The 20558-nt window shown below is 48.2% G+C and overlaps 1 protein-coding gene across 1 annotated transcript in view; it reads left to right on the top strand.

Annotated features, from left to right (window-relative positions):
• RLIG1 (RNA 5'-phosphate and 3'-OH ligase 1) overlaps positions 1-20558 on the top strand; it is a 202751-nt gene that overhangs the window by 106076 nt on the left and 76117 nt on the right. The window contains exon 6 of the mRNA XM_078678878.1: positions 9136-9305. Within this exon, the coding sequence (XP_078535004.1) occupies positions 9136-9305 (170 nt within the window). The remainder of the gene's footprint in view (positions 1-9135; positions 9306-20558) is intronic.

The raw sequence follows: 20558 nt of genomic DNA, 5'->3' as shown, positions 1-20558 counted from the left end.
CAACGTGTTCTTTAAACAAACCAAGCCTCCAGCAGCCCGGGAAATCCCCCTGCTTTTGTTTTGATTTGAACAAGAACTCCTGGAGTCCAGAAAGAACTGTAAGTTCTTAGCGACGTCTTATGTCCAACCTTACGTCAAACTCGGCACCTTCCAGGTATAATTATACCAACGTTGCCTTAAGCGCAAACACGGTGGTTTGGAGCAGAGCGGCTATCTACTTGCCTGAAGCCCAGCTGATGCGAGAGCCGAAGGAAGCCGACCCTCCCATTTGACGCACTGAGAGAGACGCTGTCTTTTCTCTTGCCGAGAAATCCAGCTCCAGTGTTTCCAGTCACCCTTGCGGGTTTCTGGGAGATCGAGTCCTGAGAACGAGATACAAGACCTCCTTCATTCTATAACCAAGGTACGGAGCTGATTAAATCCTTAAGAGAATTCTTGATTCTGATTCTTGGCAAAAACTAACTTAACTTAAACTGCACTCCTTCCTACGTACTAGGCTTAGGTTAGGTACGCCAGGGTAGGTTATCTTAGAAGCACCAGTTGAGTACGTTTAGTCAATGATTTTATGTATGTATATATTTTATCCATTTTAAGTATCATATGGCTCAGAAACCATATAAATGCTTTTACAGTATTATTTCATAATACTCCTTTTACTGTACGCACTTTACTTTATAACAAGTATTGCAATTGTGGCAATTCACTTCTCTTGCACGAGAAAGAGGACTGCTCAATAAATAACAACTTTTATTGAAAACACCCGTCTCTCTATTTCACTGCACTCTGGTGAAACTAAGCATGCACGATTGACTGAGTGAAATAGCTGTCTATTGTTTTCACACGACTCTGGAGATATACTCCTTATTCTGGAGGGAGCAAAGTCGTCATGTTAATGCGGTTGTCAGAAGCTAATCCCTTCTTGTCTATTCAGGAAAGTTAACTCCTTCCTGTTTACTCGAGAAAGTTTCTAGTGACCTCTGAGCTAGCTGGCATTCATAATTAAGTCTAACATATTCAATAGAGACCTAGTCGAGCTCAGTCCTACGTCTAAACTATCGTTTGTTATTCCAATGCGCAGAGCCTATTGGGAATATAGGAACTACACTACAGCTTCTGTAAGCACAAGGATTTTTAATGCAGGACTACATGTGATAGGACCTCCTGACCAGAAAGACTGTTTTCTTGATGGTCATAGTCTGTTCCCGGGCTTATAAAAAGCATGTATATAGTGTTTCATTTTATGGATTGTTCTTCAGATTATACTTTCCTTTATTTTTTACATTGTGAAATAGTTTTTCCTGTTTGTCAACCTCAAACGTCTCAGCTGAAAGGGACTCCACCCAATGTAGATGTTTTCAGAGCTTTGAAGTTTCATCTACAAGTTCTAAATTCTTTCAGGGTATTTGCTAATCTGTGGATGCCAGATGATGATGTCTTAAGGCAGTAAACGAGCATTTCTGTTGCCAGATGAATAGTCTTCTGTAGCGTAAAATGCATGGAGAAAAGAGTTCACGTGCATCAGATTCCAAATGCTAATTTCACCAGAGCAACAACAGAACTATTGGTTTTCCAAAGATGCTTACCAGTTACCGCTGCTTGTAGAGCCGTACTGTATGCCACTCTGAATGCTCTATGCAACCCACTCATTGGGTTATTCTTCTCCAAAATTTGCGATAACCGGCAAGAATATTTAGCACAAACTGTTTGGGCATATTTGATATCCCTCTAACATTGTTATAAACTGTAAATCAGATTCCCAGCCCACTGGGAATTGATATCAAAGCATCGCTGTATAAAGAACAATACATTTCTGGATAATTCTGGTACTCTTAATCCATCCATCTTCTTCCTTCCTCTTTCTCCTTCACATCACTCCTTCTAGCATTTATTCACTTAGCATATACAATGTCTCAGCTTTGTATGATTTTTTGGAAGAAACTGTTCTCCTCCTTGAGTTTGGGGCTGCGGTCTGTCAACACCGCCTGCCTTTTGGGCCGTTACACCCACTCTTTGTGGTATACAGTTGTGGAGATGCTGCCACAGTGCCCGGAGGAGGCCCGGGCAAAGCTCACCCAAGCCATGGCGGAAGGGCAGGATGCAGCACGCTACTCAATACGGTGTGGATTCGACACCACGGACTCGCTGGGTAGGGCGATTGTAACGACAGTGGCGGTTTTCCCCCACGCCTGGCTGAGGTCTGCCAACTTTTTGGGGGATGTCCAGGCCACCCTCATAGACATGCCCTTTGATGGCCGTCGCTTCTTTGGCGACAAGGCGGACAGTGCGCTGGAGCGTTTCAAGGACTCCAGGGCTACGGCCAAGTCCTTGGCCTAGGCCAACGCCAGCAAACTTCTTCTTTTTGCTCCTTTCGTGGCCAAGGAAGAGGCGCCCCCACATTTCCAGCCAGCCGCAGACCCAGGCTCAACGCGGTCGTGGTTACCGCCGTGGCGGTACAGGGGGACACCGGCAGGGTCAGTCCACACCCGCCCCTGCAGTATCTGCCTCTAAGCCTTCCTAGTCCGGCATTTCAGGCCCATTCGTCACCAGTGGGGGGCAGGTTCCGCCATCACCTCCCCCTCTGACGTACCGTCACGTCAGACAGGTGGTTTCTGCAAATCGTCCGAAGGGGCTACTCCCTCCCCTTTGAGGCGACCCCTCCAGCCATGCCATCGCAGTATCACCGCATGTCGGGGGATCACTTGAAACTTCTGCAGGAGGAGGTTACGGCCCTCTTGGCCAAGGGGGCCATCAAGCACGTTCCTGGGCAAGAAGTAGGACGTGGTTACTATTCCCACTACTTTCTGGTACCCAAGAAGGGTACAGGAGGCCTACGCCCTATCTTGGATCTACGGAGCGTCAACGGCTTCCTCCGGAAGGAGAAGTTCAAGATGCTGACTTTGGCTCAGGTCCTAGCTGCCCTGGACCCAGAAGACTGGATGGTAGCGTTGGACTTGCAGGACGCTTATTTCCACATCCCCGCGTTACCTGCGGTTCACAGTAGGCCACGAGCACTTTCAGTTTACCGTGCTCCCCTTCGGCCTTACCAGCGACCCACGGGTGTTCAAAAAAGTGATGGGGGCGGTCGCAGCTCATCTGCGCCGATTAGGGGTTTCAGTCTTCCCCTATCTCGACGATTGGTTGCTGAAGGCGGGCTCGCCCCAAACAGTCGTCTCCCACCTCCAGACTACGGCCGACCTCTTGCACTCGCTGGGGTTCTCCATCAGCGTGCCAAAGTCACACCTGTGCCCCTTTCAGATGCTCCTTTTCATCGGAGCTGTTCTGGACTCCCCCTGAACGGCAGGTTTGGGATATTCAGGCTCTGATTCCGATCTTTCAGCCTTTATCCTGAGTCTCGGCCAGGTTGACGCTGCGGCTCCTGGGGCTGATGGCCTCCGGCATCCTTCTGGTGCATCACGCCAGGTGGCGGATGCGGGCTCTGCAGTGGGACCTGAAGTTTCAGTGGGCACAGCATCGGGGCAACCTGTCCGACCACGTCCTGATGTTGGAGGGCACTGCAAGTCAGTTGCAGTTGTGGCTCATGAACCGCGATTGGGTCAGCGGCAGGTCTCTTGCCCTACCCCAACCGGAGCATGTAGTGGTGACGGATGCGTCCCTCCTGGGATGGGGGAGGGGGGGGCACATGGGAGAGAGGGAGATCAGAGAACTTTGGTCTCCGGTGGAGTCCCGGCTCCATATCAACCTTCTGGAGCTGCAGGCGATCCGACTTGCACTGAAGGCATTCCTTCCCTCAGTCCGGGGAAGTGTAGGGCAGGTGTTCACCGACAACACCACCGCCATGTGGTACTACAACAAACATGGCGGGGTGGGGTCGTGGACCCTTTGCCAGGAGGCTCTGCACCTCTGGCAATGGATGGAACACCAGGGCGTCACCCTGGTGGTTCAACACATGACAGGTTCCCTGAACGCCATGGGGGACAAACTCAGCCGCCGGTGCATGATGGATCACGAATGGCGTCTGAACTCGGACATGGTGCAAGGTCTCTTTCAGCAGTGGGGAGAGCCTTGGTTAGATCTATTCGCCACCGAAGAGAACGCGCAATGTCATCAGTTCTGCGCGTAGCGAGTGGAGCTACGGTCTGTTGTACGCCTTTCCGCCTATACCACTTCTGCCCAGAGTGCTGCAAATCAGGCGAGACCGGGCCCAAGTCATCTTTGTGGCTCCTGACTGGGCACGAAGATACTGGTATCCCGAGCTACTCAGCATCTCAGTCGATCCCCCGATTCGTCTGCCGCTTCAGGAGGATCTTCTGTCGCAGCAGCATGGGACGGTCCTCAACCCAAACCTGTCCAGTCTCCACCTACATGCGTGGAGATTGAGCGGCGGCAGTAGAGGCCATTTGACTTGCCTCCTGAAGTTTGCGATGTGATTCTGGCAGCCAGGCGTCCCTCCACACAAACGGTATACGCCTGCAGGTGGAACAAATTTGTGGCATGGTGCACAGCAAAGACGGTGGATCCACTCTCTGCCCCCCTTTCAGAGGTTCTCCTCTTCCTTCTTTCTCTTGCCCAGCAGGGCTCTGCTCTGGGCACTATCAAGGGCTACCTCTCGGCCATTTCAGCCTTCTTAAGGCTTCCTGATCAGCCTTCTCTTTTCAAGTCCCCTGTTGTGAATATATTCTTGGAAGGTATCCCACACATGTACACTCCTGTTCTCTTCGTGATTCTACAGTGGGACTTGAATCTTGTTCTAACCTATCTGATGTGCGCTCCTTTTGAGCCACTTCATAACTGTCCTCTTCGTCTTCTGACTCTTAAGACTGTATACCTGGTTGCCATCACCTCTGCTAGCAGAGTGAGTGAGATCCAGGCTCTATCTTTTAAACCTCCTTTCCTCTCTGTCCATCAAGACAAGGTTGTTCTAAGGTCTCGTCCTTCTTTCCTGCCCAAGGTGGTAACGGCCTTTCATATCAGGCAGTCCATCACCTTGCCCACCTTCTATCCGCCTCCGCATCCCTCGAAAGAGGAAGAGAGGCTCCACCGTCTGGACCCAAAACATGCGCTCTCATTCTATCTGGACTGCACACGCCAGTTCCGGGTGGACGACCAGCTCTTTGTTGGTTACGTGGGCGCAAAGAAGGTACGGGTGGTGCACAAGTGGACCATCTCTCGGTGGGTCGTCTTGTGCATCAAGGTTTGCTACTCCTTGGCGAAAAAGGAGCCTCCAGTTGGGCTGCGCGCCCATTCCCCTCGGGCCACGGCAGCTACCCCTGCCCTGGGTCGGTGAGTCCCCTTGCAGGACATCGGCCAGGCAGCTACGTGGGCCTCGCTACACACGTTTGCTAGACACTACTGCCTGGACAGCCAAGTCCGGAGAGATGGCTTTTTCGGCCGTTCCGTTCTCCAGGACTTTCTGGTGTGATCTTGGTTCGCAGACCCACCACCGGGGTTGGCTTTGCTGGGGTATCTATTCTAAGGTAAGGAATCTAACACTAACCTGTTTCTTTCAGATGCACAAGTTACTTACCTTTGGTAACGATATATCTGTAAGAAACAGTAGTTAGTGTTAGATTCCTTACCGCCCCACCCATCCTCCCCGTTCTGCAAACCGATATCTAGGGTTAAGGACACCCCTTTCAGAGCCTTAGTTTCATGGCACCAGTGTCGGTTTCTATCATGGCTCTGCGTTCCGAGCGCGGAAAGCTATGTACAGAACTGACGTCCGCGCGCGTGGGCGGCGTCTAAGTACTCCCACTATGTAATCCCGGCGATCCCGGCGATCACGACGACGGACACGGAGCCGCAGACGACGCCTAGCAACGTCCAGGGTTACTGTTGACGAAAACGTTCCCGATCCAGTCTGACGCCTGGAGATATTCTAAGGTAAGGAATCTAACACTAACTACTGTATCTTACAGATAAATCGTTACCGAAGGTAAGTAACTTGGGCTTCAAGATGGAATATTGGGGAGGAGCTAGCTTTCTTCAGCAGACCATTCCAGTCCCTGCTACGGAACCGTCTTGTCTCCTTCCCAGCGGAGTTGTTACATTTAATATCAACCACATCAAATTTTACCAAATAGTTGTCCGACCAACCAACCGGAGACACCTCCACAGCTTCCAGTGAATTTTCTTTGGCAAATATCAGATCCAAAGTATGTCCCCCCGTATGAGTAGGAACTGCCGCCCATTGATGAAGAGACAGATCAAGGCATGATTGTAAAAGATTATTGTATCCTGGACCCGTGCTTCCATTAGCCCATAGATTGAAATTTCCTAAAATTAGAAGTCTGGCATGAGAAAGGGTCATGTTGCTGAACACATCGATCAGATTTTTCTGTTGGAGCAGACTGCCCGCTTGCACACAAAGCCCCTGCGAACTGTAGAGCTTCTTTGGTGCCTCGTGTGGGGCCTTGTTGGGACTGCCCTTTGCCTGCGGACTGCACTACCGTGGCTGAGACTGGGCACCCTGTCTTGGATGCAGGAAAACATAACAGGCCCAGACAAACTAGAAATAGACCCTCCTCAACTTTTTAAACGCTGCCAGGACTGGAGTGAATGCTGCTTCCCCTTGGCACCACAACTGCAGTGTGGAGTCGGGCTGCCCACAACAAGCACACCTGGCACAGGTTTTTAGTGAGGCGCAAAGGGGTAACAGTCGCAGTGGTACACGAGCTGTGGGCTTCACCCACTAATTGAATAGAACAAGTACCCGGTCTCCAGGGTGAAGCATAGAGATCCGGTGAGAACAGGGTTGGGCACGGAGGGGTCCACAGAGGGTTCTGGTGAAGGACCCAGGCTCTCCTCGAGGGCACCTTGGAGTTTCGCCCGGGGGGGACCTGTGGGGGCCGTAGTCCTGAGAGCAACAAGAACGTATTCCATACCAGGATAGAAAGACCCCAATGGACGGCTGAGTGACTGATTAATTCCTTACAGGTCATCCGGCTGGTATATCGGTTACCCGGACATCTCAGTGCTGAGGGACGAGATCCTCGTCCCCCCTCCCAGCCCATGCTTGGGGAGTCTCTCAGCTACGTCCTGGTAGTGGTCCACGCCCTGCCCAGTCATGATGGCTAAAGACAAAGATTCCAAGACGGCCAGACAAGGGAGGATAGATTGCTACACGAAGGTCCTTCCTGCGCCCGCCAGGGCGGAGGGGGGCTCGGTTCCTCGCCCGGTTACAGAGGAGATCCTCCACGCGATCCGCGCCTCCCGAGAGAGCTTGGAGGGCAAATTGGCTGAGGTGCAGACAGAGGTCTCTTTTCTGTGGCAAGACTTGCGTAAGGTCTCTGAGTGGGTGACAGAAGTCGAACAACGTGTTTCAGAGCTCGAAGACACCACACGAACGGAGAGTAAAGATGTACGAGATCTTCAGGCGGCAGTGAAGGAGGTAATTTGGAGAGTCGATGATGCTGAAAATAGGGCCCGGAGGAACAACCTGCGTTTTGTAGGCTTTCCGGAAAATGCGGAGCGAGCTGTTCCGGGACACTTCCTCTTGACGTTCCTTAAGGATTCGCTTCCCACGGTGCAACTTTCTTTGTTGAATTGTTGTGCATAAGGAGTGCCAAATCAATACTCTGGTTTGAATTTGTGTCCGATTGGTTTAATAAGCTGGGATTGATAAGGTTATGGATTAACCCAGAAAGAATGTGTAAGACCGACCTTAATATCTCAAAAAATATGTTATTGGACCTACAACCAAGATATTCATTTACATAATCATTTATTTGGTAAATTAACAAACAGATTTTTACACATAAAGCTGTTTTCTCGCTATGAGGATTTTTTAGATTTCATGTCTTGCCCTCTAGCCAAAAGTCTTTATATCTATTTTCGACTTGGCGCTCTCCCTTTGGGATCAGTAACTAGTCAATGGCACAAGGCCCCCGGTATTAACACCTTTCCGGCAAGTGGTTTGGCAGATAAAGATGAGGCTCAAATATTATTCTTCTGTCCGAGCTACCATGACTCGCGCCGTAAATGGATTATTCCTGTATGCTAAAATCTGAAATCAACAAAATATATAGTGGCCCTCAGAACATTAAGGAGCAACACCACTCCAGTAATAGCCTTTCTACGAGCAAATCTTTACTGGCAGTTTGGCAGACTATTAACCGTGCCTTTAAGTGACTAGGCCAAAATCTTCTAATGACTGTTTATCTTATCAATATTGCTTTGATATATACAGCTGGAAGATAGTTTTTATGTATTTTTTTACGTTTCTATTTCTTGTTTTGCACACAGTCTTGCTTGACTTCTGCTTCTATTTTGCACATTAGTAAATGGCTAAAGTAAATAAATGTTTTTTTAATAGTGATGTTCTTAATGAATTGTGCTATGGCATGTCTTAAAATGGTCCTATGATATATCTCTTGTAATGTTTTTATATATGTGCACTTTGATGGTATTCGGTTACCAAATAAAGATCATTACTACTACTAGTTAAGTCTGTTGGTATTCCATGTGAAAATAGGTATCTTTTGGTATACTTTGGAAATAAAAGCATTTCAAGCATGTTCGCGAAGCACGGAAGCCATGCAGTCTACCCAACTTGTGCAAGGCCTTTCAATGAGCAAAACAGTTGTTACTTCGAAGAAATCTGTTTTTTCTAAACACTTTAAATGTTTTTTCATTACATTTTGCTAGTTTAAGTTTTAAATGTGAGACCATAATCACCACTGTCGAGATCCCTCTAAATGTAGTCCACTTCCTTTGTATTTACGTCAACTCTTCCAAAATATATATATATATATATATATATATATATATACAGGCTCTCTGCCATACAATATGAGCGTGATAAGCAGGGATCTAGACTAATTTGCCTTCCGACCGCTCCACCTCATTTAAGAATACTACCATTGGATCCAAGGATATCTTTAAACCCATAACATGTTTTATTCTTGCATGGAATAATTGCATCTTTTCTACATGGCTACCACGTAGATCAATGCCTCTATTATGCAAACATGCTCTCCAGCAGGATGTCTCAGTTTATGTACTATCTCCGGTACTGTCTTTTATCTATGTTTAGCACTCTCCGTATGAATGATATGTTTGTTATGTTGGTGTTTGCCATTAATGTTTCCTGCCGGCTATCTTCCGTATAGACTTCTCACTTATAATATTTGAAACCCTGTTTTCGTTGCGCTAAAGAAATGCATTTTTCTAATTTAGGATTAGGAACTAAAAAGCATCCTATCCATTTTCTGGTACCGCATGGATTATTTCAAATAAAGAATCTCCCCACGCCAAAATATAATGAACTTCTTTTGTGGTTTGAAAGTTTCAAAGAAGCCAAAATTGAAGGAATAGTATGGCATTGCAAAGATGGAGCTTTGATAAAGGTGAGTAAATCTTATGGGATAATAATGGTCTTTTATTTGGTAAGTAAAGAAGTGCAAGGAACAAAGCAACAGAGAAACTGCAGTTTGTTTTTGTATTTAATACTATTGTGCAATAATAATAACTTTTTTTGGTCTTCACTTTCAAATTTGGTAAAATGATCACAAAATTATTTTTACACAAACATGGACACTCCTAATTCTATAATTTCCCATTCAAGATAAACATCATAAAGATTTTTATAGATGTGTTAACATGAAATTGTCTGTGTTGTAAATAGAATTTCCTTTTTCCAATAGAGCAAGCAGCTCTCTTTCAAAGGATAGCTTGAATAATTTTGTTTTGATTTTTGTCCTGATTTAGACAGTTGTATAAAACCTAGGGACCCTTAACCATGATTTTGTTTGATAAATTTTATGTGAAAGATGAGCATGTGATAACATAGGTTTGCAGTGACTCAATTGAGTGAAGCATGCTTTAGAATTAGTTTACTATGTAGCCTCTTAATTGCAGCTATTTTGACTCGTGGATACAAGCGACATAATACATTTTGTTCTGTCTCTAATTCAAAATAAGGTCAACACTACGGCTGGGTCAAATTTAATTGTAAATATTATTGTTTTCTTTTGTACATGTTTACACTCATTACCCTATACCATTTACACAACAACTATAAAAAATATGAGTGGTGTTAGGGATTCTAGGGTTCATAAGATGGCAACTTAAGCATTTTGGCTGGATAGCTGGCCGAAACATGCTTACCAGAAGATTGCAGTGGCAACCATAATAAACTTTAATTTGCTGCCTAACTGGTAATTTTAGCTTCATACAACTCTGGATCCAAAGCTTTACAATATCCTTGTGTTCAAAAAGATAAGATCTCCACCAGGAGCCCAGTCAGACAGGTATGCTATCTGTTCGGAATGAGGAGTGGACCCGATGATGAAGCATGCCACCATTGGTGGGTGCGGGTCTCAGTCCTGAAGAAAAGACGCCTTTTAACAAAAAAAGGATTTCATGAAGAACCTTCCTATAAAGATTTGCCATACCTTTTGTTTTAGAACTTACCCAGACCTTCCTAATGTCTAGGGCAAAGGATATGATAGAGACAAGTGTTTGCCCAGCCATTTCCATTCAGTTTTTCCAGTTATAAGTAAATTAATGCCAATTGTGTGAAAGCAATAACTCTAAGGGTATTAGTTAGTGTTCAGATTTAAAACCGCACAATTAATTGCTGGAAGCAAGGGGGGAAACAAGGGAGTCAAAAATAAAATTTGATAACAGAAATGAGATTTAGTAATCATATATATTTGTTATAAATAACTTCAAACATTTTTGACATGTATAAAAAAGCAGCACTGCGTTACATTGAATGGCATGTAACCTGTGGGATACTGTGCACAAGTGCTCGTGAAATGGTGATGGTGCAAGTAACACGTGAGCAAGTATGTACTGTGACACGGAGGGGCGCAACAAAAAAAACACAGTTGGTGGTGACATTTACAAAGTAGAAGTACCCAAACAATGAATGATAATATATACAAGAGGAATCAAGATGGGTATTTTCATGGAATTTGCGCCGATATTTTCGCTGCAATAGTTGACAGTGTTTTGACCTGTTGGAGTATTTGGGCCATCATCAGGACCAGAGTACTCTTAATTAATGAAGTGCTATAGGTAAGAATGAGAACACTCATTCGTGGATCGAGTCAAGTGAGAAGTAGGAGGGGAAAATAAATAAAAGAAAGAAAGAGGGGGCGGTTGGGTTTATGGATGAGCCCAAGAGGGAAGTTGAAGATAGGTTAGAGTGCAGCGAACCCGTGAAAGAGCTTTGGAAGGTTACCGCGTGTCTAGGCTCAAGGAAAGTCAAAGGGAGCAAGTAAGTTGGCCCCGTCTGTGATTTGGGAAGCGCAGAGACTGCCAGGTAGAGACGCTCCGACTTACGCGTAGTACGCAACTGGAATCCCAATCGTAGGCATGTGGAATTCCTGTATTTTATTTTATTTATTTATTTTGAAAGTTTTATAGAGCACGAACAAGATCCTTACGGATATCAGAGTGCTTTACACACAAATGGGATAAAAAGACAAAGGAGTAATAATTAAACAATTCATTTTGTGCAAAGATGAGCAAATGGTTAACAATAGAAACAAGGTTAGGTAGAACGGTACATAGGTGGTCTGGCTGTACATAGTCATGGGAGGAAAAATAATGAGTTACGAGATTTCTTTAGTCTATATTCATGTGAATTTAGCTAAGAGGAGCGATTTTACTTCTTTTTTGAAGGATGCCGTGGAAGAGATAAGTCTGATTTCTGGAGGGAGTGCATTCCCGATTCTGGGTGCCATCCCTGAGAAGGAGCGTTTATATGTTTTTTTCTTGTGGAATCTTTGAGGTTTCAAAAGAAGATTTTCTGCGCTTCTTGTGGCTCTTGAGCCACCCGAGATTGTCAGTTTCTGAGCGAGGTAACTGGGTGAGTTGTGGTGTATAGCCTTGTGTGTCATGCATGCGATTTTCAGGTGTATTCTGGCTTCGTATGGCAGCTAGTTCAAGGATTTTAAGTCGGGAGAGATGTGTGAGAGTTTTTTTGAGCCCGTGATTAGTCTTGCTGCAGCATTAATAGAGGCTCTTAGGGGTGCGGTTGTCGAAATGGGGAGGCCACAGAGGGCAACACTTTCATAATCCACTCGAGGGATAACTAGGGCTTGGACTGCAGTCCTGAAGTCATTGGCTGGGAGGAAGGGTTTCAGCTTCCGCAATGTGTTGATTTGGAAATTAGCTCCCTTTGTTGCATTGCTGATATGATGTTGCATATTGAGATTGCAATCAAGGGTTATGCCTAAAGATTTTTCTGAGTCCACGATAGTAAGTTGAACGTTGAGTGCAGTGAGATGATTAAGCCAGGCCTGAGTGATGGGGACTTTGGTAGGAGTTGCTATTAGGAGGAATTCCGTTTTTAGAGCGTTAAGTTTGAGATGATTCTCTGCCAGCCAAGTCTGTGTGTTCCTAAGCGTTGTGTTGAGTGGTTTGATGTCTTCAGGGGTGTGTATTTTAAGATAGAGTTGGGTATCGTCTGCGTACATGTGAAATTGCACATTAGATGCTTGAAGCAGTGCGGCGAGTGGTTCCATGACTATATTGAACAATGTTGGGGATAGGGAGGATCCTTGTGGGACACCTAGTGTTACAGGAACAGGTGTGGGCATAGTATTGTTAATATTGAATTTCTGAGTCCGGTTATGCAGGCAGGAGGTAAACCACTTGAGTACTGTCCCTGATAGACCCATTCTGAGATTCAGCAGATCGAGTAAGTTCCTGTGTTTGACCGTATCAAAGGCTGATGAGAGGTTGAGTAGGATGAGGAGGCAAGTACCGTTCTGATCAAGAATTTGAAGCGCGCCATCAATTATGTGTGTCATGGCTGATTCCGTACTGTGGCCTGCTCGGAACCCTGATTGGTGTGAGTTGAGGAGGTCAAAGTGCTCGATGTGTTTTGTCAGTTGGAGGTGTACATATTTTTCTAACAGTTTGGCCAAGGTGGGGATATTGGTGATAGGGCTATAGTTGTTCAGCTCGGTGGGGTCTGCTGTGGGTTTCTTTAGTATGGGCGATACTTGTCCCACTTTGAAGGAGTCCGGGATGCATCCTTGTTGAAGTGAGCTATTAATGATTTTGGTCCAGAGCAGGAGAAGCAATGGGATAAAGTCCTTTACACGTTTACGGGTAGAGGATCAGTGAGGTGATTGGAGGGCTTCAGTGTACTGAGAAACTTGCCTATAGATTCTTCCGAGTAGATTTCGAAGGATGACCACGAAGCATTATTTTTTTAGATCAAGGGGCATTTTGCTGTGGGGGCTAGAGTATAGGCTTAGATCAGTGAGGAGATCTTTCCTGATGTTGTCTGTCTTTAGATGAAAGAAAGTAGAGAATTCTTCACAGGCCGGTAGTGTACTAGAAGTGTTTTGTGGTCGTTGAGGTTCAGTTTTGATTAACTCGAGCATTTTTTTGGGTCGGTTTCTTGCTTGGTCAAGCTGGTGGCTAAAGAAAGCTGCTTTCGAGCGTTTGATTTTTCTAAAGTAAGCGTTTGTTTTTTCTTAAGTGTTTTGAGGTGCATAGCTGAAGGGGCTGATCTCCAATTCCGTTCCGCCAGTCTCATAGCTCGTCTACCTTCGTTAAGCAGCCCGTTATACCATGGTTTAGAGTTTTTAGAGGAAACTCTCTAACTGAAGGGGGGCAACCTTGTTAATAATAGAGGTCATCAACTTGAGGTAGTGGTCGGTGAGAACCTGTACGTCAGAGGCGCCGGTAGGGGGTAGAAGATTGTAGCTGGGAGAAGGTAGTGAGTTGGGATTGAGTTTCTTCAAGTCTCTCTTCCAGACCTTTGGTCTGGTGGATTGAACCGGGTTAGATTTCACTTTTTCATTGATGAAGAATGTGATAATGTGGTGGTCAGACCAGCCACAGGGTTGGATTGACTCGAGTTTGATGGAGTCGTCTTTGGAAATGATTAGATCCAGGATAGAGCCTTTATCTTGAGTAGGGCTGTTGCAAATTTGGGTGAGGTCTAGAGTGCTGAGGAAGTTTTTGAGACTATTGACCACAGAGTCATTGTGATCATTCCAGTGGAGGTTGAAATCACCAAGGAATATTTGTGTGTGATGTCGTCCAGAGTTCGTTGTAATCATGTCCATGAGGTGTTCAGTAAAGGTGAGGTTGTCCCCTGGTGGGTGGTAGATAATATGTAGGGAGCATACAGGATTGCCTTCGCTGTTGATGTCAAGGCAGAAGTGTTCACAGGAGGAGAAAATAGGGGATATGGCTCTAATTACGGAGAGGTTGCTCCGGTGAATACATGCGATTCCACACCCTATCTTGCCACTCCTATCCGGTCTGATGATGTGGTAATTAGGGGGAACTAGAATGTCAACGAGTGGCAAGATTCTGTTAACCAGGTTTCGGTGAGTATGGTCAGGTCTAGGTCATGTGCAATAATGAGGTCGGCAATGTCTGATGCGTGTCTAGGGGCCGATCCACAGTTCAAAAGTGTGCATTTAAGCCGGGGAGTAATAAGGGAGGAGGAGGGGTCTGGAGTGAGGTGACTTTTTTAAGGTTAGTGGCAACGATACATCTATCATTCTGTGTGGAGGACCTGTGAGGGTTGGGGTGGATAGTAGGGATGGGAAGGTGTGTGGGGGCTGTGTGGGTCGTGAGTGCGAGATCATAGGAGTGCAGGAGGGAGCGTATGTCGTATGCCAAAAGTGGATTGATGCTTCGCAGAGGACGGGTGGCAGAATTATGTGAGGGAATTGAGGTCCAGTAAGGAGGCTTCTGATTGTATGAAAGTGGAGGGTAGGTGTTGGGCTTGTTGGGTGAAAGGGTTCTGGGGGGTGTGGGGTGCCTGGGTTCATGCGAGATCAACTCTTTGAAAGTATGAAGTTTGTCTTTAATTTGGAGAAGAGTGGACATAATCTTGTCCAAAGTGTTGTTTGGAACGGTAGTGGTGGTAGACCGAGGAATGAGGTGAGGAGGTTTGGCTTGGTTCGCTGTGAAATCTGATGAAGGCAACGAAGGAGAAGGGGGGGTGATGAGTAGAGTGTTGGGCACATCGTTGGCATGAAAGTATGGGTAGTAGGAGTGGTTAGTGGTTGGAGAAGAGGTGTGGTAGGTGTGTACAGGAGTGAAGTATACTCTGGTGTAGTAATTGGTGGAAACGTATGAGAGGGTGTAGCGTGTGTGATTAGAAGAGTTGTAATTGCAGCTAACTGGGTAGTGGGTGCGTTAGGTAGGAGAAGGGAAGTGGGAGGAGTAATAGGGGGTGGGAAATGTTCTAAAGGCAGGTTAGAGGTTGGTGGGACGATCATTGAGGGGTCGTGGTGTGGAGATCTTTTATACACCACCTGGTGATCACAGGGGTGTTGACTGGGATGGAGGGGTTCAGAGTTTGAGGTGACCAAGTGGAATAAGGAAGGTGCAGTGGAAGAGAGAGTTAATGTGGGAGAGTTGTTAGTGGGCGAGTGGTCTCTGATTAGAACCGGAGGGGGAACAACTTCTATAGAGGATGCGTGAGTTCTTACAGTACTGGGCTGGGGGAGGAAGAAGATGTTGTTGTGGGGCAGGGCGGAGGTAGGGGGAAGGATGGTGATGGAGGAGGAGGGACTAGAGGTGGGGGGCTATGGACGTTGTGGGGGGACCTAACAGATTGGGTAAGAGGTGAGTTTGTTGTTACAGTCGTGCAAGTTGGAAGTATGTAAGGCGATCCCTAAAATTGCGCCCTTCCAAAGTTGACTTCACAGACCCCTAGGCGTCCTTGGACCACAGGCTAAGAACCACTGCCTAAAAAATTGATACCCTCCATCTTGAAATGTCTGTAGACTAGCCACCCATTGAATTACCGTCAGTTGATAACTAGTCTTACTCTTTTGTCCTTGTAGTTTACCAAGAGGTTACTTCTAAAGTTTTTCATGTGAAGAAATGATAGTACTATCACTCCTTTTGGCATACAAAGTTAGTACTTCATGATCGATCAGTTTTACCATGTCCTCTGAGTCGGTCGGTCAAAGCTCCTGAAAAGGTGAACACTCAAAACTCTATTTTGCTCTTAGTCTGACCCACGCTGACTGGAACCTTACTAGCTACATGCAGACTAGCAGCTCGTGGCATAGTTATAGATAAAACTACTCCCCCCCCCGGCCCCCCTCTGCTGCTCAATGGTTCACTTGCCTATGGCAAGTGATGGAACAACTCTCTAACTTAACTTTCAGCTGGTTGGGCCTCCACTGGTCCAAATCTCCTGCGCTTAGAGTTCACCTGTTTCAACCCTCCACGACTAAGGGCACTGCATCTCAAAACTCTATTTTGAACCTCTTCACGGTCTCTAGGACTGATAGATGTAATCTCTTGCCAGTTGTGAAAGCATTCTGCAGGTACGATTCCGTCATCTTTAGTAGGAAAGAATACTGAACTTGCCTGGATTCTCTCATGGGTGACAAGCTGCCCTCTTTAAATCCACCTTACATTACATTACCTGAAGAGTTAATGTTTCCTCTGACACCACTTTTGGCAGCTTAAACCCTGCTGAATTTGTTCCTTGATGGGGAAAAAGGGAATGAGCCCTTATTGGTCCTGACAGTCCTCTCTTCTGGGAGCTTGGCCTTCATGAGTACTCTGATTGAATCCTCGGCCGGGTGAACTATCCCCTGCCAATCGCAGCCCACCATAAACCTTTGAGGCGCTGTCTGGAAACTTAGAACTTTGGAAGGTCCTGTCACATGCACTGATCTATCCCCCATACTATCACCCCCCTTGAACTCTATATGTCCAGTAATGTCATGAAATACCATTAACTGCCTGGAGCAGTGATGTGGTGTGTCTACATTGTCTGCTCACATTTTAAACCAGTACCTATATAACATGTGTTTTGTTGCCAGATGTGTTTACTTCAATCAGAATGTGTACATCAAGTTATGAAACTCAAGGGGGGCGTGGCCTGGAGCTGTTGATGGTGGTCGTGTAGTTTGACGGCTCCGTCCTGTGCCCTGAACACCAGCTAAATTATCCTGTGATCCCCTGCCTGCAACCCACCAGATTCACATCCAGATTGTCTCCGGGGACAAGCGGCGTGTAACGGTGCCGCGTTGCCCTTCTGGAACCGCTCCGGTGGGAAGTTCGACCGACGGACCCTGCTGAGGCCTGCTGCGCAAAGTGAAGCCCCGGACTTGCGTGATTGGCCTGGCCGGCCTACCCTCATACTTCTTCGCGGTCCAATCGGGACCCAGAATCGGGCCGCGGCCGCTTTGCCGACAAGGGACGCGGGGTGCGACAAGGTGCCTACACCCCCTACCGAGGCTCTGTTGCCCCCCCCCCCCCTCGGCTGATGAGACACGGGCTGTCTGCGCTACTGCGCAGCCCCATCGAGACCCGTCTCCGTATTGTCCCCCATGACTCGCCAAAGTGATCGGAGGAGCCCCGGCGCTACCACCACTGGGTCCGTGCACTTGGGAAGGACGACTCACAAGGCATAGCCTGCGCCGCATCCCTGCATTGTCCCGCACGGGATACCGGAGTCAATGAGCAGTCCGGGCTGACGTCAACAACACTTTGGCGCCATCTTGTTACCACGTTGGGGCTACAGTGGTGACTCTTGAACCCCTGATCACTCAGGCCACGTGACACAGGGTGGCGAACACTGGAATCCGGCAGCACACGGTGGTGGGGGACTGTAGAGAGGTGGTGTGCCACGCGCATGGGCGCCTTCATGCAGCACTGCGGCCCGGACATCTTTGCGCTCTAGTAAGCCACGCTACGTTCACTTAGAAGTGCACTGGTTCACGTCACCCTTGCTACCTCCGCGACCCTCACCGAGGCGCAGGCGGCGCATCGACTCATCCTTGATTGACGCCTCAACTGGGGATCCTACACCACCGTTACCAGCACTGGGATATACGCTGCATCTACCTCTTTGCAGTACAGAGCGGACAGACCATACCAACTGCCGTACATTCAGTGGGAACGCAGCGAGCTGCTGCCTTTACTACAGCGCCACACTGCAGACAAGGTCTATGGGCAGGACGAAGGGCAGACGGCAGGACCAGAGCACCCGAACGGACATGCAATCCACTAGTTCGGAGGACCCACTGGCCTCCTCCAATATGGACATCATCCCGCCGACCGGTGAGGGGTCACAAGACGCCAAGCTAGATCTGATCCTGAATGAAATACGCGCGACGCGCGAAGCGCTGGAACTGCGCATAGACAATATGGCGACCGGCCTATCCTTACTTAAAGCGGACCACAACAAATTGGCGGATCGAGTGGCGGAGCAGAAAATAGCGCTGGATGACATTATCCCGCAGCAAACGGTACACTCCGCGAAACTGGAAAATGTGGAGAAGCAACTGAAGCAGCTGTGGGGGAGGGTGGACGAGGCGGAAGGACGGGCCCGCCGCAACAATGTCCGCATCCTGGGCATTCCGGAGAGAAGCGAGGGGAGAGACCCCACACAGTTTGTAGAGGATTGGCTTAGGAAGCTGGTGGGCCAGAGAGCTCTCACCGCTCTCTACAGTGTAGAGAGAGCGCATAGGATGCCATCACGGCCCCCACTATCTGGGGCTCCCCCGCGCCCACTGATCGCTCGTCTCCTCCATTTCAAAGATCGTGACACTGTCCTCCGGGCGGCCAGGGAGGAAGCGCCGATACGCTTCGAGGACAAGACCATCTCGGTCTACCCTGATTTCACGCCCACTGTACAGCGAGCCAGGTCCACCTTCATGGGGGTGAAGCGCAGATTGCGTGACAGGAACATGAAATATGCCCTTTTGTTCCCTGCTCGACTAAAGATCCTGCATAACAACAAATCCCACTTTTTTGACTCGCCTGAGGAAGCATCTGAATGGATGGAGGTCGCCCTGACCCCGCCGACGTCACAGGACCAGTTCACAGACCACCACAGCAGCGGCCGCAGGGGCTCGCCAGACCGACGGAACGACGCTCACAGCCCTGAACATCACTCAACTCATGGAACATCTGGGGCGGCGCATACTCTCGGACACCGGGCGACGGACCACACGCCATCATCCAAACATCAGCGTCTCACTGAGGAGGCCCTGGCTGCCCACGACGCGGAAGCAACCGGAGACAGACTCACCGTTACCACTGACACTCATACTGAGGTGTCTGGTTCAGTGGACAGCCTGCAACTTTTCCCGAAAGTCACGGCACAGATGGCAGCGGAGTTCTGAGCCACGACACGATTACTTCTCTCCAAGTGGTAACGTATGTCAAATCCCCTCCCTCACATATGGTGGGTTGAGTGTGCAGGGGTCTATCATATTGTGGGCTCTCACGCCCACGCAAAAAGTTCAGTGCCAACCGTCGGAGGTCCACCACCCCCCGGTATGCACACGTACTTGACTGTGTTGTGCCCACGTTGGACACCATGGTTTGGCTCCTGGGTACGTTGGCTCAGGGACCTTTTTGTTTGGGGGTTTGTTGATTGCGAGACACTCTTCTATTTTAGCACAGCAGGACATGTGGGGTCGCCCAGTTGTTACACCTTGCCACACCGCACAGATGGGAATGGGACCTCTTAACAATTACCACTTATGCACCTGGAATGTTCGTGGCTTGGGATCAGTGCATAAACGTCATAGAATCCTTGCACAACTCAACCGGAGGGGGACACAAATTGCCTGCTTACAAGAGACTCATTTGAACGCTGCTGAAGCGGTGAAATTGCGCAAGAAGTGGAGAGGACAGCTCTATGCCACCTCATATTCCGCGTTCTCAAGGGGGGCGGCAATTTGGATGCGTGGGTCTCTTCCTTTCCAGTTGTTGGAGCAACGGGTTGATAAGGAGGGTCGCTATGTGTTTGTGAGGGGTCTGTTGGATGGGGAGGAAGTTGTTGTGGGATGCATGTACTCGCCTAATACGAACCAGTTGGAATTTCTGTCCAGTGTCAACGGGGTGCTTGCAGACTGGGCTGACCTTCGCTGGATAATAGGGGGAGATTTTAATGCTGTACTTGATGTTTTGCTGGATAGGTCGCACCCCCCCTTACTGGCTACTGAGAGCAGGAAACAGGCTGCTGCGCTTGCGAGCTGGGCTGAGGGTTGGGACTTGGCAGATGTGTGGCGTAGCATTCACCCCATGGACAGGGAATACACCTTTTTCTCCCCTCCCCACCAGCTTCACACCAGAATAGATAATATTTTCTGCTCAAGGTCCCTTACTGCATTGATTGTCCAAACACAACACATGGGGAAAACGTTCTCGGACCATAGCCCTGTGGAAATTACATGGCAGTGGGGTAGGAGGCTAGGCCCCATACCGACCTGGCGGCTAAACCCTGAACTACTTGAGGACTCGGTTTTCCGGTCCTCCCTCTCTGACACTATCGATACCTACTTCTCCACGAATGCGGGCACGGCTAGCTCCCGGCAGGTAGAATGGGATACTTTCAAAGTATGTTTGAGAGGGACTGCTATGGCTACTAGGGTGGGAAGGAAACGGGAGGTAATTAGCCGGCTTCAGGAGGTGGAGGGCTCCCTTGCATCCTTAGAGAACGAGGCAGCGGGTACCAACGCTCCCTTTCCGCCTCTGCAGGAGGCACGTATTAGACATGCAGAGTTGCTGGAAGAGCTGCGAGTAATTGACCATAGGGAGTTCACGAATAGGCAGCACACACAGGCCGATCGGGCCGGCCCCCTACTTGCCCGCATTCTGCGGGACTCCCCGATCAGCCAACCCATACTGCGAAT

This window comes from Lissotriton helveticus, chromosome 1_1 (genome assembly GCF_964261635.1).
Source record: "Lissotriton helveticus chromosome 1_1, aLisHel1.1, whole genome shotgun sequence".
Lineage (NCBI taxonomy): Eukaryota > Metazoa > Chordata > Amphibia > Caudata > Salamandridae > Lissotriton > Lissotriton helveticus.
The sequence above is the reverse complement of the archived record's forward strand: the minus strand, read 5'-3'. Positions and strand labels throughout refer to the sequence as shown.